Source organism: Magallana gigas, chromosome 2, assembly GCF_963853765.1.
Source record: "Magallana gigas chromosome 2, xbMagGiga1.1, whole genome shotgun sequence".
In the NCBI taxonomy this organism is placed as follows: Eukaryota; Metazoa; Mollusca; class Bivalvia; order Ostreida; family Ostreidae; genus Magallana; species Magallana gigas.
This window is the reverse complement of record NC_088854.1, coordinates 42,585,996-42,608,653: the sequence shown is the minus strand read 5'-3', so window position 1 is coordinate 42,608,653 and position 22,658 is coordinate 42,585,996. Positions and strand designations below refer to the sequence as shown.

Genomic DNA, 22,658 nt, shown 5'->3' with positions numbered 1-22,658 from the left:
ACAAATTACGTGTATATGTATTTTTTTTGTAATAATTAGGTATTTATATCTGCATGTGAAAAAATGATAGAAATAGAAAACGAGTCCCATGATTAAATTGAAAGTATGATTAACATTTTATTTAAAAAAAAATAAAAAGAAATTAAGATAATTAATCAGTAAGTGGTATATATCTCTGAAAATGTTTTCAGGTAATGATTGCACATACAAACACTTTGCGAACACTAACTTTGTTTTACCAGAAAGCACATATAGCATAGTTTGGTATGAGTTCTAGACATTTTCGTACGTATCAGAAAACGTATATTTGGCGCGTTTTCTTTTTGTGACGTCACGCTGCATTATGTTGAAACGTTTAGTCTGAACCTCGAAGGAATATTTTGAATCTGGAGTTTAACTTCATGGATAATGCGCAGCTTACACTCAACTCACGAAGGTAAGATAATTTTGTTAAGAGACAGCACTGACTCAATGTGTCAACTTCTCGTGTTTGACAAATTGATACGTATCGAAATCCGTTCGTTACAAGGGATGTAAAGTTGTTTTTATTTAAGTTTCAAAGACAATTAAATTTTGTCAATAAATAATATAATGGGTATAATTTGACAAATTTAACACACTATCTTAGCAACAACAACAAAATAAAAATAAAAACAAACATGAAAATAAAATGCACAAAAAAGCAGAGCAGAAATTGATGTGACGTTGCCATAAGTAACGAGAAATGCCTATATATAAGGCGTTGCGTTGTGACAACGTCTCATAGTTACGGCGCCATTCGCTAGCGAACGGACGTGCAAAAATTCAGAGCGAGAAAATTTGAAAATTGACAATGAAACGGGGGCATTCAGTTGATGAATTCTGTGTTGAAGGAGGCATAACGGTACATAATACCAGTATTGCTAATTATTTGTATGAATTACACTTTAGTATATAAGATATTAGACTTCATCATTATCTACACGACACTTGATATTTTGGCGTAAGCCAGCCAATGTTCTTATCCGTAATTTTACGGTGTCATCCTAATGTAAAGTTATTACATATTAATATCAAAACCAAAAAACAAACTTTAAGTGTATTTCACATAACTTTTTATAAAATTAAAACAATATTCTATCATCATATTAAGGAAAACATAAATGGGTGGATAATATTCGTCAAAGGCACCGTCTACTATTGACTTTAAAAATAAATAATCCAAGTTTCATACTTGTTCAAAATACTATCAGAATACAGATAAACAATATTCTCATATTGTGGTGTTGTAGGCCAAAAGGAGGAAAACTGGACGGAAAAAGAGAGACGGGAAGAGACATCGTTACCGTGTGTCCACGTCTCTGTCTCCCGACTCTTTGACAGATTCGTCTGTGTCTACCTGTGCAACTCTGCCTCAGTGCAAAACGGACACTGTCGCAACCTCTCATGAGATAAACAATGCAGCAACGTATTCAGGGCAAGAAACAGCGGTTGCTAGCGCTTGTGATTTAAAAGCTGCTTATGAAATTCAGTCTTTTAATGGCTTTCCTGTCAGTGAAACATGCTCTAGCACCGACATCATCTCTCAGGAGGACTTTCTCGGAGTGTTACACGGACTGGGTAGTTCTTACAGTCTGGATGAAATAGATCCACAGGGTCAGCCTCTACAATGGGTTGTTGATAAGTCTTCCTCGTTCCTTGTTCGTCAGCATGATCAAGTCTTTCTGACGGTGGTGCCTGGAATTGTCGAGGCCTCCACACAGGAAACAGAAACTCTGGTGAACACAGAACCAATCACTGACCTTGCCATCCAGCCATCCGACAGCATAAGCTACTCGGTAAATAATCTCTCTCTCTCTCTCTCTCTCTCTCTCTCTCTCTCTCTCTCCACCAAAACACATTTACAATCTCCACCAAACTCTCTCTCTCTCTCTCTCTCTCTCTCTCTCTCTCTCTCTCTCTCTCTCTCTCTCTCTCTCTCTCTCATGATCTTTTTTGTTTTTCCCAGCAACACTTCTCTACCAAGTCTTTTTCTGATAAAATAAAGGAAAGACTTGAGAACTGGGTAAGATGCACATTTTCATAAACCGTTGTATGCTACATACAGTATACAATCTTAACCTATATTGGAGCAAGTTTTCTTTAGTTAATGTATACGTGTCATGATATGACATTTTTTTTTAAAACTTAATTTCCTTAAAATATTTTGACCTTTATTCATAATCTTTTTTTTTTTATCATAATAAACCAATACATGTTTTTTAGTCTTTTTGTATTCTAAATTCCAGTATTTTGCGACAATGGAGGTTGACGAAAAGGCGTCTGCTCTAATGAAATATCCCACTCACCTGGTAATGATAAAACTATGGGTCAAAATTTGATTAAACGCTCATATTTTGATATTAGAGCCTTAGAAATTATTTAATGTTTTAATTTGAAATTGAAATTACACTTTTGATTTTTGTACCACGAAACATGCACAACAAATAATAACATATTTCACTTTTTGTTCATTTAAGCTTGAATGGTCGGAGCGTGTCAAGTTCACGCATGTGCGGAAATGGCAGCAATTAGAATACCACGCACCCGACTACGGCAAATTTGACTGAAGAGCTGTTTCTGTGCTTTTAAAAACTGACTTTCTTATCATGCAGTACATAATTAATTCTATCAATTGTTTGTACATACATGTGATTTTAGTAAATCAAGAACATCTGATATACAGTTTCTGTTTGTTAAGATCTTATTACACGTAGTGATGTACCTTTACGATCCATGATTCTTTAGTCTGTCCCAAAATATTTATGCCGTACATCTTCTTCAATTATACTATTTTTTATAAATACCTATGGGTTCAAACGATGTTTATTCAATTGTATAAAAAATCCCAAAATTTCCCCTTCAAATGACTTTTGAATGGAGAAAAAATGTAAACAATTTTTATTATAAATCTCTGTAAGAAATCTGTTTTGTTCCTGAATATAAAATGATCAAGTGCCATCGGAGATATCTTGGATATTTTCCCTTTTATCCATTTCAAATGCACTTTTTTCACATGTACAAGTGTATTTGTATTAAAAAGCGCCCAAATGTGCTGCATAAATACCTTGGGACACACTTAAAATGTGAAAATTATTCTTTATTTTAGAGTTTATTTTTAATCAAAGCATGAGCTAATCAGGTGTTTTTAAAACTCAATTTTTATCACAACTGGAGACTTTCAAACCACAGGCCAGAAACTACCTTTGTGATTCATCAACATTGTCTGTATCGGGTTTGGTAAAGTGAGGGTGCCAGATGTCTCCAACATTTAGGTGTCTGTTCTCCGACGTAATAACCCAATAGATTCATATCTTACCCTGTTTTGGCTTACATATTATGTTAATATAATCAACGTAACACTATACTATTTCCAATTGCTAATACAGAATCAATTATAGTGTGATCGTTAACAGAAAGAAAAATCACACATTTTATTAATCAGATTCCACAACTGCTGTCTCTAATATTTTGCAAATATACGCACCCCTTTAAAATGAATAAGAAGACTTAGAGTTAAGTGATTACTAAAATAACAAAAACGTTAAATATAAAACATAGTTATTGTACGTACACGCATATTGGAACAATAATTACAGATGATAGAAAGCACAACACACTGGCTAAGATAATAACATTTCACGTCTGTTTAAACATAAAGAGACGTGAAATTTTATTATTTTAGCCAGTGACTATAAACTATAAAATTGATTATTATATAGTTTGCTATTTTACAAACCTGTTTACTGTAACGCTAGCTTATATCATTAAGACCCTACATATTTTTAAAACTAGAAAATTAAAGATTCCTATTGTTAATGTTTTATTTTTCAAATTACCATAATCTTTACGATAGGTAATCTTTGTTCTTATATTGACGACCTCCTACAACTGTAATGCTTCTTAGATCTTTTAAAATTTAATCAACATCTTATATCTATTTTGTTTGGTTTTAACGTGATTTGAAAAAAAACTGACACAAAAATCAAACATAGATGGGTACCAGTTAATAAACTCTTTACTACAGAAACATAGTTTTTATAGTGTCTACTTTGCTTATAAATTGGCATAACAGGAGAGTTAATTAAAATATCGGGGGGGGGGGGGGCAAATTACAAATGAATGTGGTTGATATCAATAATAGGGTGCTCTTTTTAAATCTTTAAATAAAGTTTGAAAAAATCATTGAACGGTACATATAATTGATTTAATCAATAATGCATTGTTTCACGGAGTACAAATGTAGTATAATATAGGGAAAAAACCCTTGATGATATTGATCCGTTTAGCTTGGCTACGATCCACGGATGCATGCATTGCTTGTTGTACAGCATCTGTCAACATAGGACATGTCATACCTCTTTTTTATTTCAGGAAAGTTCTCTCTCTCTCTCTCTCTCTCTCTCTCTCTCTCTCTCTCTCTCTCTTTTGAGAAATTAACACCATATTGATATGTTTCAAATAATATTTTAAACAAAATTGGCAAGATGTTTATAATGTAGATATTTTTTGATGGATTACGATTTTGTTTTCCTGCAATGATCGCTAACTTCAAAGGAAGCGTTAATTATTTCTTATTACGTATTATTTGAGTAAATCTACACAACCAGAAGAGCAATATGCACCTATCTGCAATAACAGAAGGCCTTGATTTTTAACTACTATGCACCTCAACATATTGTATTCGTATATGCACTAAAGTATACACATTTTTTGTAAATACTGGTTAAAAAGATGTAAGCCCCCTCTCCCTCTTTTTTCCCTACCCACAAATTAAAGCTAACTCACAAATGTGCTGAAAAGTTTATTGATCAGAATATTATAATATCCTGGTCAAAACAAATAGACTTAGATGGACATCTTACATACATACATATATAGTACAAACCAATTATTCAAGTTGAACAGTAATCAAAATACTGTAAACTGTTAAAAACAAAATCAAAACAAAAACATATGTTAAAACAAACTGCAGCATATAGAACCATTTTGATAAGAGCTTGGACTTTGGGTAGTTGTGTCAAAGAGCACTGTTACGTAGATATGTCTATTTTATAGCTGGTCACTCAGCCATGGCTATTTGAAATCAACAAGATTAGTCTGGCTTTTGAGCTAAATCTACCCAATCTGTGTATATTTCACTTAAAACCAGCGTCTTTTGACATTGTTTTGATGCAAGAAAAAGAAAGTTACATCGTACCGAAAATCCAAGGTCTTGTTAAAATGATTCTAATATGTAGAGCAGAATGTTATACAAGGTAAACTATGCGTTAAACACTTACAAACTGACTAATGGCAGATGGTTGGGGAAATAAAATTGCATTTAAAAGATGTGTTGTTTGAACGAACGTTAGGAACTGCTAAATAGAGTTGGGCTGAAAACATGTCATAAAAGGGGTTATTTAAAAAATAAAGTGCTTTCTTTGGTGATTCATGCACCAAATGAAGGTGGCGACATTGCAAAAATACATAACGGGCTATGTAAATTTTTTTTCTGCAATGATCGCTAGATGTAAATATACACATATGTATCGTGTCTTTTTGGGGTATACCGGGGATTTCATACGAATTATTTATTTATTTTTTTAAATTTAACACAATTTAACACAAAAAACCACCTTAAAAGATCAAGGAATGCGAAGATTCATATTTGGACAATCGTTTTAAATCTGGTAAGAACTGGGTCGTGTGAATTTCAATCTTGTGAATGAGTTTGTCCTGCTGGGAAACTGGTTAACCATGATATTGTAAAAGAAAAAACCAAATATGGTCATTAAAACACAGCTGTGGTACAGTGTTATCTTTTAAAGTTTCGACGAGTGACCGATGAATTTGGGGGGTGGGGGGGGGGGGCATTTAGTGAGACTTTAATTTTTTGCATGTTTGTCTTTTACGCTTGAGAGTTACAATTTCTTCACAGACACCTGACGTTATACATTTTTTTAATAATTAAAATATATATGTTCTCTGCGAAAAAAATACGCAAGTTTTATTATTTGGTAGTGGTTATATTACCTTATTATCAGAAATTAAACATCAGGTGCCTGTGAATTTCTTGTATGTTCCTTCACTACTTTAAAACATTTAGGTTTTCAGCCACCTGAGTGGAATAGATGATGTACGTGACATCAAAATAATTATTTTTTTACTTTTTAATACAAAAGAGTTCTTCATCATGTCATCCTCTAGTAAATAGGATTTCTCTAACTTCAAACGTACATTAAAGCTAAATTATATAGTTTATTTTCAAAACAGCACGACGGCATGTCATAAACTACTTTCTTAATATAAATAAAATGTGTTTAACTCTTCTTCCCATCTAAGAAGTAAAATAAAGAAAAGATAAAATGCAGCTGACGATGGCATAAAAGACACACACGGTGAATGCACTGTTGAGTTATTGTAGTAAAAGTCGGTGATGTACCGATATCGATTCTAGTCAGGATATGCAATGAAATACTAAAATAAAAGAAAGGTTTGCTTTTTTGATATATTACAAATGCAGGAATTCGAATATCAAATATGACGATAGAATAAGAAAAACAAGTTTGTTCACATATTTTTTTTTTCGTTACATGAATGTAAAATTATTTTAAAACTTTTATCACTATTAATTATTTCATTTGGATGATTTGTTTCCATTACAAATGTATTGACCTAAATATTGGGAGCTAATTAAATAATTAAGTTATAGTGTGTCCCAAGTTATTGCTTCCATCACTTTTTGATGATTTTTAATAAAAATTACACATACCTGTGAAAGAAATACAGTTGAAATCGATAAAAGGGAATATATCCAAGATATCTTCATTGAACAATTATCATTTTTCACTCATAAAAGTTCACAGGAATGAAAACAAATTTCTTACGGAGATTTATAATGGAAAATGTTTACATCTTTTCTCAATTCAGAAGTACTCAGGATACCTCGCGCAATTTTTCAACGTTATCATCCGGGCTTATTAATGGCTGGTACAATGCAAAATCCCCGTTGATTTTCTATTTTTGGATGTGTATTGAAACCTGAAACGTTAGAGGGGGCGTTTCAAAACCGATAATCTGGAAATCTTTCATATTAATGGATGACCGTAGTTTGAGCACTAGGTATTTACGGTTATGGAAAAGTGGTGGAAGCAAAAACTCGGGACAGAGTATGAATGCGTACATGAGGGTAGCTACATGTAGCACCGATGAAACAGTACATAGCCCGCATACGCGTTGAATTGAACAAAAAAGTGAGAGAGAAATTTCTTAACCAAAGTACTTTGTAATGAGTCGCATGATAATAACATTCTCAAAAAGTATACATTAAATTTCAATGAAAAATATATCTTCAATGTACCTCCATAGACACAGACATATATAGTTTGTGGGAATTAAGGCCAATTTTAAGACTAGGGTACCCGACTTTGAGACAAAGTTGTAACTTGAACAAGCAAGCTAAGACTTTTTTCTCAACACATGGTTGTAGAGAGGACACAAATTGATCCCCTTCATATTTTCCCGATTTTTAAATCTTCAAAATAAGTTTGTAGCTGCGCAGTTCGACAGCTGTTCTAAGTAATTAAAAAGGCATTGTCCTGATCTTGTATGCATACTTTTCAAATAAAATGACATGTAGGACATCATATTTATTCCTTCAATATCCTTTGGTAACAGTTCTGGTCAGTTTCCGGCAGAAACATGCCAGTTCAAGAAACGTCAACATTCTTATCCTCAAATGTACAAGAAGGCCACACATCCCCCTTAAGGACACACGAGACGTTCCTAAATTTTAATTAATTTTCCTTGATATTTTATTCCCTTTTTATTAACATTTAAACCTGTTAATTCCCAAAAGTTCAGGATACTACGGAAGCCCGTAAGTGCCACATGATATATATAAAGAAAACTACATATATATATAAAGAAAATCGTATATTTATATATATAAAGAAAATGATATATATATATAATGAATACGATATATATATAAAGAAAACTGAATATATATAAAGAAAATCGTGTATATATATATATAACCACTGATATATATATAAAGAAAATCGCGATATATAAGCTAGAGTGATATTTATATAAAGCCAAAAAATTCCACTACGTGACCTTCACCGATTGCAGCCTAATGCTGCATATAATTAACAAACTCCGCCTACAGAGGAGAGAGGCCACACATGCAATTATCGCTCCATGGTCAGCCGATCAAAAGAGAGGTAAAGAATTTATTTGTACTATAGACAATGTGTTAAAAGAAATTGCATGTAACTCTATTGTAACGAAAATATGTTTTACTGTTTAATATTTATATCATTATAACCATCGCCTTAAAATTGTTTATAAACTGTTTAAATTACTAATAGATTGATAGGAGTGTCTGGCTACCCAAAGCACAAAAGTTTATTCCAACAAAAATTGTGCATACCTGCGTGGAATAAGTGGAGGGGTCATAAGGTTACGGGTATTTTGGAAAATTCAAAATGATTTGAAGAATCTTAAACATCTTGCAGAATAACATCAAAAACATAAGCAATTACACATCCTTTTTTTCAAATAATTTGGTTTTAAACTCAAAAACCTCCTTTAATTATATAAGTTCATCGAATACTAGTATGTCAGCTAGAGGTGTCACTTTAATTTCGTTTTACAGTTTTCCACATTTTGTAAAATGTCCTCTAACTTATAAATCTATATAAATTTTTGCATGTATAATATCTATGCACTGATAAGAGAGCAAAACGTATATCCATAATTCGGCTGTCATCTGTAAAAAAGATAATACTGTGATTAATAAAATCACGTTTACTTTAAAAAACAATTATTCAATACCAGGTAATGTTTTACAAACTGGGCGGGACTGGTGCAAAGCATGAAAGGCATTCAATATTTCACTCGATCAGAATTAATTAATCATCTGTAATGTGAATAAATCCCTTCAGATTTATTTCGCTCAAAATATTTAGACCCATCTTAACCAAGAACTTCCAAAGAGGGAGGCGGTAGAGAAAATTATGGGGGGGGGGGACTGGGTGTGTTCATAACCTATTTTTCTGTAGCAAATTTTTAAAATAGGTTGAATTTTCCAAAATACCCGTAACTTTATGACCCCTCCACTTATTCCACGCAGGCATCCACAATTTTTGTTGGAATAAACTTTTGTGCTTTGGGTAGCCAGACACTCCTATCAATCTATTAGTAATTTAAACAGTTTATAAACAATTTTAAGGCGATGGTAATAAGGATATAAATATTAAACAGTAAAACATATTTTTGTTACAATAGAGTTACATGCAATTTCTTTTAACACATTGTCTATAGTACAAATAAATTCTTTACCTCTCTTTTGATCGGCTGACCATGGAGCGATAATTGCATTTGTGGCCTCTCTCCTCTGTAGGCGGAGTTTGTTAATTATATGCAGCATTAGGCTGCAATCGATGAAGGTCACGTAGTGGAATTTTTTGGCTTTATATAAATATCACTCTTGCTTATATATCGCGATTTTCTTTATATATATATCAGTGGTTATATATATATATATATATATATATATATATACACGATTTTCTTTATATATATTCAGTTTTCTTTATATATATATCGTATTCATTATATATATATATCATTTTCTTTATATATATAAATATACGATTTTCTTTATATATATATGTAGTTTTCTTTATATATATATCATGTGGCACTTACGGGCTTCCGTAGGATACATTACCAGGCTCTTTTCTGAGCTAGAATATTTCGAATTTTCCTTAAAATAGCATTCAAAATGCATTTTAAAAATGCTTATAAATAAAACCCTATACTATACATTTTCAGTTGAATACTTTATATCTAAATAAAAAAAAGTCATATAACATAAAAACATAATTATAAAATTACTAAGTGGAAATCTTCACATCGTGGAGATAGGAAAAAATGAAAGATAGGTCGCGTGTGACCTTAAATGATTTGAGGTTAACAGTTGTCATTTATTTTATAATAATGCATTTATGCATACATGTATATATTCTTTATCTAGATTGACATTTGAACCTAAACATTATCAATTTTCTTCAGTCGATTTCTTGAGTAACAGCTAGAAAGGCACAAGTTAGCATTTAATTCAAAGCAGTGTGTACACATTGTTTATGTAAACCAAACCAAAATAATAGATGACGTCAAATCAATAATTTTTTTTGTTTTTTTGTTTTTAATACAAAAGAGTTCTACATCATGTCAGCCTCCAGTAAATACATTTTCACTCACTTCAGACGTGCATTTAAGCTTAATTATGTGTGGATTTTTTAAACAGCATGACTACATGTGATAATTTAAACTACTTTATTACTATAAATAAAATACGTGTTTGACTTTCCCTCCCCTTTAATTCATATAACTTGTAGTCATGTCGAAAACTTAGTATCTACTTTCATAAATTTGAATTTTCAGCACGGTATTAATATCAAATACCATTTTTTTCCACTCCAATAAAATACCCATTTTAGTTTGTTTGGATATTTGTAGAGTTTTTTGCTTAGCTAATAATAGTTTATAATATAATAGATTAAAAATCATTATTTTAAAAAATGACGGTAGATTTGATGGTTAATTGACAGACCATTCAGCTTCTTAAAAAGAGGTATCTTGATTGGTACATTCAGTAGTATGAAAAACAAACATGTTGATGACATCGATAAAAAAAAACCACATTGATGATATTGATCCTTTAACTACGATTCACGGATCCAAACATAAGATTGCTTGTGAAACAGTATTCGGTAGCATTTGGTAGACAGCAACTGAGGATGGGAGTTATCATACCCTTTCACTATTACAGAAGAAGAAAGGTTTTCATTACTGGTTGTACCATCATTTTCCTCTTCGTCATCATCTTTTGCAATGGTAAGATTCAGTTTAAAGGCGATTGCAATTCGCTTACATCCGAGACACACCAAACTGTGATACGTTTTGAATAATATTCTAAACGGAAATAACAAAATTCAGCTAATTTTGGAATTTATGTTTTTCATTTAAACAAACGTGTTGGAATTGATATTTTCTAAAACCCGACGAAATACGAAAAGAGAGCATTTTTCGGTTTACATTTGTCTCTCTTTTTAATCCTTTTTTATGTTTAAAGTATAAAAATACGTAAATTGTATGTATTGACAGTCAATTCTTGCGTTTAAGTGCAGTCTTATTATTACAACTAAAAAATCTGACGTAGGCCGTGAGGTTTGTGCCATGAACATTTTAAAAATAATTATTAATAATTTTGAAACAATTATTCAACACAAAATTGTGTATTCCTTATGATCATTAATAATACTGAACACTTGTACATACATATATATCAAAACCATGTAAAATCCTATAAATTAAAGTTTATTAAAAAAATCACTTACATTTGATATAATAAATAGACAATTCGTAATAACCTTTTTAACATAAGTGCATTTGTAAGACAGATCTAAAAAGGAATAACACAAGTTCTTCGATTCCATCTAAGTCCTACTTTTGTGCCTTTTTGTGAGCCTACTTAAAATAAAAATTTTCAGCTTATGTTACGAGCCCGTAATCGATCACATAACAATGCACATAAAATTGTTAAGAGCTCAACAATGCTTTTTAAACGAAACACGTAGATTTTATGCATGTATGCGGAAAAGCGTTAACGATCTGTACTATGTTAAAACTGGATCGTGTGGATTTCAGTCTTTATGAATCTCGACTTTTAGTATTACAGTAGTTATTGTTTTAATTATAATTAATTCTGATGATTATAACATGTTGTTATAGAACCTTATGAAAGATGCTTCGAAAGACTTGAGATTTGTTCCGCTGAGAAACGGGTACTACCATTAAAGTAATCACTGAATCTTAATAAAGAAAACATTTTTTAAAGATCAAGTATCATTAATAAAAGCAAGCGATTATTTCTTTTATAGATCTTTAGAAATTACAAAATGTGTGATTTCGGCTGATCTAGGGGTAACGCAATTCGAACAGAACTTGAAAAAATAGAAAAATTTATCACCGCCGGTAAAAACAATATCGATTTAGGATCAATTGTATATAGGTACAATTAGAACAGAACTTAAAAAATAGAAAAAAATATCACTGCCGGTAAAAACAATATCGATTTGCGACCAATTGTATATAGGTTCAATTAGAACAGAACTTAAAAAATAGAAAAATTTATCACTGCCGGTAAAAACAATATAGATTTGCGACCAATGGATACAAAAAGAAAATCTTCATCTTGGTGAAACTACGGTGATTACAGTTTACATAATGAAATTTAAAATGTTTTGTATGCTTGTCTTTTACAGTTTTATAGTTAGTTTTTTTTATACCTACATGCATGTCTGTCAATTCAATTGTTCAAAACATTGCATGCGTCATATGAAGGATCTTTACAGGAACAACAGCGGAGACAAATTTTGCGTTTTGTTTATAAACGAGGAAACAGATGTCTTCATAAAACCCGTAGTTAAAGCTGTTTAAGAGAAACAAACGATAAAGACCTTTTGTTAACACATCGTATGCGTATCTTGTTTTTAATTTACATAGCATATTTAATATACGTAGAGATGCTGTTTATGACTGCTAAAAAGATATTATGCGACCATAAAGTTGATAAATCCTGACAGAATAGCAATTCCATACAAAGAAAATAAGAGACAGCTGGACATTTCTTAAAGAATTCTTATCTCGATGGTTATCAAATGACTTAAATATAAAAGAGGAGAACGGGTTTTTTTCTTTAAGTTTCAATTTTCTTGACGCTTTGCTACGATTTCGTATCATGATCATCTTAATTGCAAGACTCAAATCATAATATTATTGCTTCTGTTCCTTCCTTCCTTCCTTCTTTCATTCATTCATTCATCCATCCATTCATTCATCCATTCGTTCATTCATTCATACATTATTTCCCTTCATAATGTGAATGACATTACAAAATTATAATTATATATATTATTATTATTATATGACATACAAATCATAAATGCAAAACAAGAGAAACTATGATAAGATTATAGTAAGGAAAATATAAATACATGCGTGTATTTGACCAAGAAGGAGACGAGCTGGCAAGAAATAAACTTGAATAATTTAATTCTGATTGTAACGCCTCATTTGATTGGCTAAACAAATTCATTTATATCGTATAACATAACTTGTCTACATCATATTGCGACGTGCGTGCGAAACGTATTAATCCGCTTGACGTTACGTTTAAATTTTGTACAAATTAACATCTTTTAACTAAATAATGGGCCTTATTTTCTGATTTTAGTGATAGAAAATTAAATTATAAGGAATAAATTTAATTTCTACCTATGTTATACGAGTATAACATAACTTGGAACAGTTTACGCTTTTTTATAAAACGCTTCGCGGTTTATAAAGCGTAACTGCCCCAAGTTATGTCATAGCGTATAACATAGGTAGAAATTAAATTCATTCCTTAAAAAGATTGATATCTATGAGAATTTTAGTTGGATTATTTGTAACGTAATAAATAGCAATAATAAAGTATTGATCAATTAATTTGGGGCTAATAAAACAGTAAAATGATTTTATGGTGTTTTATGTGCATATGAAGGTACAGAAGTTAGAATTACAGAATAAAACGCACAACCCACGTTAGCTTTAAAAAAAGCCCGAAAAATGAAAAAAAAAATTCAAACCATACATCAGTTGTAGATCATTTAAGGATATTTATTGTATCAACAATTGTCAAGAAATCCATACCTAATCTATAAAAGTAATATATAACTAGCTGTGGGCATCTTATCCAAAATTTTAATCGTTTTCATCAATAATGTTTGTCCTATTTCGACTGGATACTTCAAATTTTTCACAAGGTTATTTCACTAATGGCATTCAAGCAAGCAGGTTTATAATGCCATGATCCCTAAAAACAAAATTAAAAAGTATATACAGATTTCGATAAAATAAAACCGACAAAATTTCACAAAGTAAGTATCGGAAAGTAAACATTTTCAAGAATGACCATTGTTTTTCAACAAAAGGAAAATGTCGGTAAAACATGCGCTTTTATAAAATAAAAATGTCATAATTACCAATTAACTACTCCACATTGTTGTTTCTATCTTAAATTGGCTTACAGACATTTATCTTCCTACAGGGAAGACTGCAATAATTGGTTCCACTGTTTCATATTACGTGAAAATGTAAGTGAATCCAATCACTGCAACAGTGTGCTTCATCAATTTATATTCTGGTCTCTTGACTTTTCAGACAAAGCGTTTACTTATACCAAAGAATATTTGGAATCATTGAAAAAACGGCAGTCTAGGGCATCGCTTGGGATTAAAAACTCGACAGGTTTACAAATTACTTTCTTTTACTAATTCTAGTAAGACATTTTACATTGAACTTTATTCTATTTAGTATACAATGAAATACAATAGCCAAAAATGCTTTCTTTACCCTTTCAAATCACAAGTTTTTTTTAAAAAAATCAAACTTTGCACACAGCATCCTTGGGTGAAGGGAATTTAGGTTTGTTAAAAGGAGTTATTCTTTTATCCAAAGGGTGATAATTAACTTTTATTAAGAAATTGGGGACTTTAACAAAAATCTCCTTCTAAAATACCATTGGGACAGAAAGCTGATACTTCTGTGAAAGCATCTTCAAGAGGTGTATATTCAATTTTATTCAAATTATGATCTCCGGGGGTAGGATGGGGCTAAAATCACAGGTGCTTGAGGACAGGATCGACCCCCCCCCCCCTCCCCAATATATAGACCCCCCGGACTTCTTTTTTTTATTATTAAATTATCCTTTTATGACATATTTCTAATCTAATTTATTCATCCATTGCCCAAAATTACATAAAACAAACATTTTTGAAAAAAAAATCAGACCCTCTGTACATATAATACAAGAAGGTTGCTAACTTCGTCTGCCAGCCGAGAGGCACTGCCGATGAATATTTGTTAAAATGTACTATCAAACTACATCTACCAGTAAAAACGATGACCTCATGTCGTAGCCCGATAATTCCCTTCACTGAATATCTGCATGTCATGCCCGTGTAAATACATTTATTAGGTAAATAGGACAATTTTCACCGACAAGTTGCAAGTTATTCCATCTAGAACGTTTTATCACAAGGAAGACAACTCTGAGAGATTTATGAAATTGCATGGCAAACTCGAAAAAAGTACAATTCATCAAAAGTATGAATTCTAATCAAGCCGCGAAAACTTTTTTATCGTCTTGGGAACTGAAAAATCTTAAAGAAGGATCCCCTTCTGGGTGTATTACAAATGAAGACATAAAAGAAAAAGAAAAAGAATTATGTTACGAGTTATCTTCCTTGCGATAAACCCTTACTTCCGTTGGTTCTAGATGGACGAAGTTAGCAACCTTCTGTAGAGGATCTGATTTTTTTTTAAATATTTGTTTTAGGTAATTTGGGGCAATGAATGTATAAATTAGATTAGAAATATGTCATAAAAGGATAATTTAATTAAAAAAGAATAATAATAAAGTTCCGGGGGTCTATAATCTTGGGGGGGGGGGGGTCGATCCTGTCCTCAAGCACCTGTGGCTAAAATGGGATAACAATTGAATTTTTTAAATCTTTATTTTACAAACCGAAGGCCAGAAAAACTGAAACTTGTTATAAATCATCATCAGGTAGTTTAAATTCAAGTTTGTAAAAATCATGATTCCGGGGGAAGGTTGGAGCCTCAATGAGGGTTAAATTAGAGTATATACATATGTAGGTGATAAAACCTTAAACTTGAGTGTAAGCATCTTCAGGAAGTGTATTTTCAAGTTTGTTCAAATCAATGTATCCGGTTCTAGAATGGGACCACAACAGACAAGAATATGTAGAGAGAGAGAGAGAGAGAGAGAGAGAGAGAGAGAGAGAGAGAGAGAGAGAGAAATTTGAACTTTAAAAAGCTAAAATTTGTGTAGAAGCATTCTCAGGCACTGTCGATTTAAGTATGTTCAAATCACGATCCACAGATGGGGGATGTAACGATGATAGTAGAATTTTTACATATAAATAAAATGAAATAATGTTTTATTCAAACATCATTTAGTTAGAAGAGCTGAACTTGTGTGGATCGCGATGTCAAAAAGGAAAATTTTAAAAAGAGTCTTCTATTTTGTCAAGATTTTTTATTTACACGTAATTTAATACAATAAAGCTGCTTTGAGTTATGACTAATGTTGCTTAGATGAGCTAGTGATGTAACATCTGGGCCTCTTCTTTTGATTTTTTGTCCGAGTGTCTTGACAGAATCCGTAAGAAAGGTTTGCTTTATGATTTTATTTATGATTTATTTGAAGTTTATTTTAGTTTAAATTTATTTAAATTTGATATTGTATATGTTTTTGTGTTTGTTTTTTGTTTTTGTTTGTATTTTGTTCGGTTTATATTTAAAGAATAGTTTACATTTAAACGTTTTCTCTTTGTCAATTTTAACCAATAGCCGAATTGTGGGTTTCTGGTATGTTCTGTAACATTTTCAATTTTATCCAAACCGATTTAAAACACTATGAAAAAATAAATGTCCGTGTCTGTGTTTCGTGATGATTTAGGAAGTGGACCCGTGCCTGTGGTGATTTTGACGTATATGAGGAGTGGGTCGTCGTTTTGTGGGGATGTATTGCAAGCCAGCGATGACGTCTTCTATCTATTTGAACCACTGAGGAATGTTCAATTTCATTTTAGAAATAGCAGTGCTTTTGATTACCTTGACGACAAAAAGAGGTGAATTTTATTTTAAAAGACGAAAACATTTTATTCAGTTCAATTTTTAAAAATATTTTATAGATCTTCCTTCCTTCCTTCGACTAATAATTTGGTATAAAATTTATGAAGATAAATTATCTTTTTTTTTCTTCCAGGTCATACACAAATTTTCTTGATTTTGCAGCAATATTTCTGAATGATATATTTAGATGTAATTTCGAAAATCTGCCTCTCATTTTCTTCTCTGATCGGTTTTTGAACAAAGGGCATAAATCAAAGGAATTTGTTGCATGCATGAATAAAAGAACTGCAACCAATACCAGTGAAATTGCAGCAATAAGGCAATGTACCCCGGTGATGAAACGTAGCTGTCTGACCTCCAAACACATAATTATCAAAACAATACGCATTCCTTTGACAACTTTGGTTCCTCTTGCAGAATTATTTCCAAACTTAAGGATAGTTCATCTCTTACGAGATCCACGAGCGACATTATATTCTCAGTCTTTCTTCGGTATGGTGAATAAGGATACCTCTCAAGAATATGCCACGATGTTTTGCCGTCGAGTATACGATGATCTTACTACAGCGAAACACACTTCATCATTACAGTCAAGTCGTTATTTTTCAATTTCGTACGAACATTTGGCCAAATATTCGCTCGAGACGACCAAAAATCTTTACAATTTTCTTGAAATTGATTTCAACGCCAGTGTAGTATCACGACTAGAGAACTTAACAAAGGCAGAGAAAACTTGTGACGAATCAGTACTGTGTACAAAGTCCTTCAATTCCAGTGCAGAAGCCGATGAATGGCGTCTCTCTATTCCATACAGCTTTGTTCATACAGTGGACAGTGTTTGTCACATGTTGTACAGCATAGTTGGATTGCAAAGCATTCCTGATGAGTATCATTTAAGGAACTTGTCGTTTTCCCTAAAAAGAAAGAACATTCACGACTTGGGCGATTTCAGATACGTATGACAATAGAAATTATCAACTTTTACGTATTAGATATCCTCACATTTTCATGCATTTGTCAAAAAAAGAATTTTCAGAAAAACAATAATTTACTGAATCTTCATTAACATGTGCTTGATTTGATTATTTTTTACTTCCTAAAGTAATAAGAAGTAAAATATTTTTTGACAGTTAATGTCAGCTTAATGGTTTTGGGAAATAAAAGAAATTTTATGAGATGAGTCTTGGCACATGTTCAATAATATGTTTTTATTTTTTAAAATCCTTGACAAATTTTTTTATGAAAAATCACAGTCATATCTGTTCAAGCTTTTCCTTTTCTGTTGATATCTATTTTGAAAAAGAGTGATTTCTGTGACCATTTTTGTCCTTTTTATATCCCCTATAACTGATAAAATATTACATTTTCTATTGTTTTGTCAATGCAGTTTCCATGTATACTATAAAAAAAAAACACAATAAGATAAATTAACTTGTAGTTGCAACATGAACTCTGAACTCTATCAGAAAAAAAACCCATCATAATCCATGACGTTAAAATGGTTACAGTATATCATTATCCTATCTTTTTTATTTCTCATTCGAAAACACGTTATATATATATATATATATTATATATATATATATATATATATATATATATATATATATATATATATATATATATATATTCCAAATTAAAAACGTATTGATTATATTAAAAAAACGTGCTATTCCTGTTCAGGTGATTCATTCCAGAAAATTTTGAGCTTGTATACGACTATCTTGTGAACCATAATAAAAACACGTCTTATTCTTTTTAACTTTGAAATATTTACATATTCATGCATTGGAATCCTGTTGTCTTTTTGTTGTTTAAATCATCAACAAGTAACAGTATATCAAGTTTGATAGCATACATTATAACAATTACATTTCAAGAAAAGAAGACACCAAATTAAAGTTTAGAAACTTCATTTTTTTATGTTCTATTAATTAAATCTGTAAACATGATATGGAGTAATCATTTCATCAATCAATTACAATTAAGGCAAACCCATTTTATTCTAAACAAAAAGAGTTTTTGTCAAACTTTGTTTTAAAATTGTTTTATTCATTTACTTCAAAATTCACAAATATATCCTCCAAGCTTTTTTCCACATTTGGCGTTATGGAACTTGTACCCGTCTCCTGCGTAAAACATCAAGCAGTCTTGTGGGGATTGCTCTGTTCCGTTTGGTTCTCCAGCTCCAAAGGCAAAATATGTCATGTTGGTCATAGTTCCTTGTTTGATCCATCTCCAGTCTCCTCCTGGTTTTCTTCTGTTTATGTTCCTTCCACCCACAAAGTACGAAACTCCTGGCGATATATAAGGTCTTAAAAAGTTAGAGCTGACATGAATTCATAAAAGTAATTTATCGATACATTATTCGAAATATTCAGGTTTCACTTCCAATTACTTTTACTATTATTTGTAGTAATTGACATGCGTGTGTTGTACATTAAAAATTGACTTAATTTATACCTGTTCTCATTGTGGTCAAAGTATCCTTCATAAGCATAGCCTCCTCTAGCGTTTCAAAAGTGGCTAGATGTCCACCAAATCTAAGACATCTGGCCTTAAGATAAACTATTTTAGTAAATTATGATGAATATGTTTCATATGGTTGACGACTAAATTATCACTCACATATAACTCTCCTTGTATTGCATAAAGTCATAGTTAACCAGACTTGTAGGGGTTTCACTTACAAATGCAAGGTCTCCAGATACTTTGTCATTCTTTATCATGTAACAAGAATTGACATAATGCAGAGATATATTCCCAAAACATTGTCTTTTAGCATCTACAGAACAAGTGAAATGTAATCAAATTGACAGGTAAATAATTTGTAGCTATGTATCTATAATTGGCTGAAAATAAAATCGACTTCATCTTAAGGTAAGGTGGCTCGACACACCAGTGCATTATTTGATGGATCGACAAAGAATCATCTTTTTGAAAACCATTTTACAAAAATGAGACCGATATCGGTTTTCAAATATTTCATATAGCTTTTTTGTATCTTTAACGTAAACCAGAAACTTAGATTTGATTGCAAACATTTTTAGGGCTAAACCTTTTCTATCAATGGTGCATAATACTATTATCTATAAATACATGTAAAAGACGGTCAAAATAAACTTATTTCATTTAATATATATATATATATATATATATATATATATATATATATATATATATATATATATATATATATATATATATGAAAATGAAAATCAAGAATGTTAGATATTTTTGAAGCCTATGGATAAAAATTATAAATAAAAACTTCAAATCAACTGTAACTTGCATTAACCAATAATAAATAGTGAAATTTAGGATAAACTGTGATCTTATATTGCATATCAATTACCTAAAATAAATTGCAGTATTTTTGTAAAATTTCAATTTTCACAAAATTTTGCATTTTAGTTATAATTTATTTGTAAAATATCAATGTTTGAAAATGGCTAAATGTAACTATTTGTTATTTTTTTTAGATTTTATCAATGAATTTTAAAGGTATAAAAAATAACAATTTTAAATTTTTAAAATATTTTTTGAAATCAAAAAATCAAAAATTTGACCAGACCATTTTGGGAATGTTTTTATATATAAAATACGATATAACACACCAACTGAGTTAAAGATTTTTTTTCCAGTTCACCAAAAAAAAAATAAAAAATAAAAAAAATAAATACAAAACCGATATTGGTCATATTTCATCTATTTCAAAAAAGATTCTTATAGATCCATCCAATAAAATTTTGATGTGCTGAGGAACTTAAACTATTTTGTTATTTCTACAAATTGTACATGTACCTCCAACGATCTCAACAGCATCGATTTCTACCCAGGAGTTAGACACGGAGCAGTCTATCTCAATTCTAAGTTCATTGAATGGAAACTTGACCCTCTGGATTGAAATAAATGAACAGAGAAATATTCGTTGACAGGGAAAAACCATTAAATGTACGTATGTATAATAGGCATATTATAAACGAGATAAACATACATGTATCCATATCAAATACTTAGACATGATTGAAATCAACACACAATACCAATGGTGTTTACATAATACAAAAAACAGAATTCCGAAAAGGAATACTTTTATTCTAGGAGAAAACTTTCTTGCTCTCTTGATGTGGAGGGCTTGGGGTGTCCAGAATATCTCCACCCAGTGGTCATTTGGACTTTTAGCCGAAATTCGAACGATAGCTCCAGCATTAAGGGTTTCATAAATATTGACACTGGTAACATATATCTTCCTCGGGAATTTCATCTGAGGAACAAAACCAGTTGATATAAAATTCTCTCCCTCCATTCCATCCTCAATCTCAACAACCACACAACAACATTTGAACAAACCAAAACAATGGTATATACCATAAGTCATAAGCAGAAATACTCACCTTCAAATATTGTAATATGTGATTTTGACCACCAGCCTGGGTCCAGCTGCGTTCACTGTCCACATATTTAGGATAAACGTTAGGTTTACCTAAAATCTGATTGGCAGAGTACCTGAAATAAAACATTGTTTTTAATATGTTTCATGTAATCTTACAGCTGATATAGTAAAAGATTGTGTTTGGCGGTAAAAGTTTTATTTTAAAGCGATGAACAAACCTTTTGGAAATCCACTGGGAAGAAAACCCTGTAATCTCGGAGGCCCACAGATGTATTTTAGCTTTACGTGGATTGGCGTTAAATCCTTGTCAAAATACCACAGAATAAAATAATGTGCTAGCTTTAATTATATTTCCGAAAAATTACTTTAAGTATAAATTTATTAAATTGTTCATCAACAAACAGTTTGTTTGATTTGTTCTTTGAGATCATAAGTAACGGGCTTTTTTTTTTTAAATGTTTGATAAGTGTTTGATCAAATTTAGACCTAATTTGTACCTAAGTTCATTTGTTTAAGTCATTTGCTAAATTTGGAGAGAGTTTATACGTGAATTTGTTTCAGGTAATATATGACAACTTCAATCGGCTAAACATTCACACGCTGCATCTTAAAAGGTTGAATTAAAGCGTTTTTCAAATATATATTTATTAATTAACTAGTTGCTTTGAAATACCGTATAAAATTCTACACTAGCTCACAGTATAATAAATTATTGAAATAAGTCTTTAATCTCTAAATGTTTGGAGAAAAAAAAACTAATCAAAAATAAATTTATTTAAGAGTACCACGGTGAACGAGTTTTCTAATGATTTAGCATTATGTTGTTGAAATTTAAAAACATTTTTAAGTATTAGGCTTTTCTTATATATATTAAAAGTTTGTCAACTTTGGATCAACTGCCTTAGGAACAACAGAGTTATGCGAAAAGTCACTAAATTTATTTTGGTTAAAATTCCAATCATTGAAATCATTCACAGCAGTCAATTAATAAAATTCGTAAAAATTATAATCAATTAGCAACGAACCAGTTCCGATCAGATTTACCAGCGTGGAATCACAAAAATGGATCGGTAGTCCGTTGATATTTAAGAAGTTTGAATTTATGAATTAAGTACATTTTTTAAAAAGTTAACTAAGGTTACAGGTGTGATTATTATGAAGACGTACATGTCTAATACGAATTATACAGATTTCTAAGAATTATGTAACAACATACCTTGAAAATAAAAGAAAGTCCATATGCATATGTGTATAATCAATCGGGGGATAGTCATTGGTAGGCTAGCTTGTGTAAATTTGAAACTTGATCACGCTGTTTATATAGAGACTTGAATTCAATGTTTGCATGTCATTTGAAAGTGGTGTTGTCCATGATTTATTTATTAAGTATAATTGCTAGAAATTTTTACCTCAGATATTCTTACATAAAAATCATTAAAATGTATTTAACAAGTGCAACACCTTGTGTGTAAATCATTTGAAGTTC

The 22,658-nt window shown here is 31.1% G+C and overlaps 3 protein-coding genes across 6 annotated transcripts; 2 read left to right on the top strand and 1 right to left on the bottom strand.

The window, feature by feature from the left end:
• The first annotated feature begins 321 nt into the window (after positions 1-321).
• LOC109620103 (uncharacterized) lies at positions 322-2,703 on the top strand. 3 transcript variants are annotated; one of them, XR_010711148.1, is made up of 5 exons: positions 322-436; positions 1,272-1,817; positions 1,988-2,044; positions 2,268-2,330; positions 2,499-2,703. XR_010711148.1 is itself a non-coding variant. In XM_066076729.1 (5 exons), the coding sequence occupies exons 1-5, from the start codon at positions 833-835 to the stop codon at positions 2,586-2,588; spliced, it is 807 nt and encodes a 268-aa protein (XP_065932801.1). In that variant the 5' UTR covers positions 732-832; the 3' UTR covers positions 2,589-2,703. The 3 variants fall into 3 exon arrangements, 2 of the variants coding, with proteins under 2 accessions (XP_065932801.1, XP_065932802.1); XM_066076729.1 differs by lacking the exon at positions 322-436 and adding an exon at positions 732-883; XM_066076730.1 differs by lacking the exons at positions 322-436; positions 1,988-2,044 and adding an exon at positions 732-883.
• An 8,032-nt stretch (positions 2,704-10,735) lies between these two features.
• Positions 10,736-18,261, top strand: LOC117681315 (carbohydrate sulfotransferase 1-like). 2 transcript variants are annotated; one of them, XM_034445188.2, is made up of 4 exons: positions 10,736-10,908; positions 14,278-14,364; positions 16,601-16,772; positions 16,910-18,257. In XM_034445188.2, exons 1-4 carry the CDS (start codon positions 10,812-10,814, stop codon positions 17,736-17,738), a joined length of 1,185 nt encoding a protein of 394 aa, XP_034301079.2. In that variant the 5' UTR covers positions 10,736-10,811; the 3' UTR covers positions 17,739-18,257. The 2 variants fall into 2 exon arrangements, with proteins under 2 accessions (XP_034301079.2, XP_065929926.1); XM_066073854.1 differs by lacking the exon at positions 10,736-10,908 and having other exon boundaries at positions 14,278-14,395; positions 16,910-18,261.
• Positions 18,262-18,724: 463 nt separating this feature from the next.
• On the bottom strand, positions 18,725-21,330 carry LOC105339115 (uncharacterized). Its single transcript, XM_066076728.1, has 6 exons — positions 21,174-21,330; positions 20,870-21,043; positions 20,581-20,674; positions 19,467-19,561; positions 19,240-19,333; positions 18,725-19,073 (listed from the first exon to the last, which is right to left on the bottom strand). The coding sequence occupies exons 1-6, from the start codon at positions 21,297-21,299 to the stop codon at positions 18,838-18,840; spliced, it is 819 nt and encodes a 272-aa protein (XP_065932800.1). The 5' UTR covers positions 21,300-21,330; the 3' UTR covers positions 18,725-18,837.
• Positions 21,331-22,658: the final 1,328 nt, after the last annotated feature.

Coding starts and splice junctions, on each gene's coding strand:
- LOC109620103 (XM_066076729.1), top strand. CDS start 833: ATGAAACGGGGGCATTCAGTTGATGAATTCTGTGTTGAAGGAGGCATA. Junction 2,045..2,267: donor AGGAAAGACTTGAGAACTGG/GTAAGATGCACA, acceptor TCTAAATTCCAG/TATTTTGCGACAATGGAGGT. Junction 2,331..2,498: donor TGAAATATCCCACTCACCTG/GTAATGATAAAA, acceptor TGTTCATTTAAG/CTTGAATGGTCGGAGCGTGT.
- LOC117681315 (XM_034445188.2), top strand. CDS start 10,812: ATGGGAGTTATCATACCCTTTCACTATTACAGAAGAAGAAAGGTTTTC. Junction 10,909..14,277: donor CGTCATCATCTTTTGCAATG/GTAAGATTCAGT, acceptor TTGACTTTTCAG/ACAAAGCGTTTACTTATACC. Junction 14,365..16,600: donor TGGGATTAAAAACTCGACAG/GTTTACAAATTA, acceptor GTGATGATTTAG/GAAGTGGACCCGTGCCTGTG.
- LOC105339115 (XM_066076728.1), bottom strand. CDS start 21,299: ATGTTTTATTTCAGGTACTCTGCCAATCAGATTTTAGGTAAACCTAAC. Junction 21,044..21,173: donor ACATATTACAATATTTGAAG/GTGAGTATTTCT, acceptor TTTGTTCCTCAG/ATGAAATTCCCGAGGAAGAT. Junction 19,334..19,466: donor TATCTGGAGACCTTGCATTT/GTAAGTGAAACC, acceptor GTTTATCTTAAG/GCCAGATGTCTTAGATTTGG.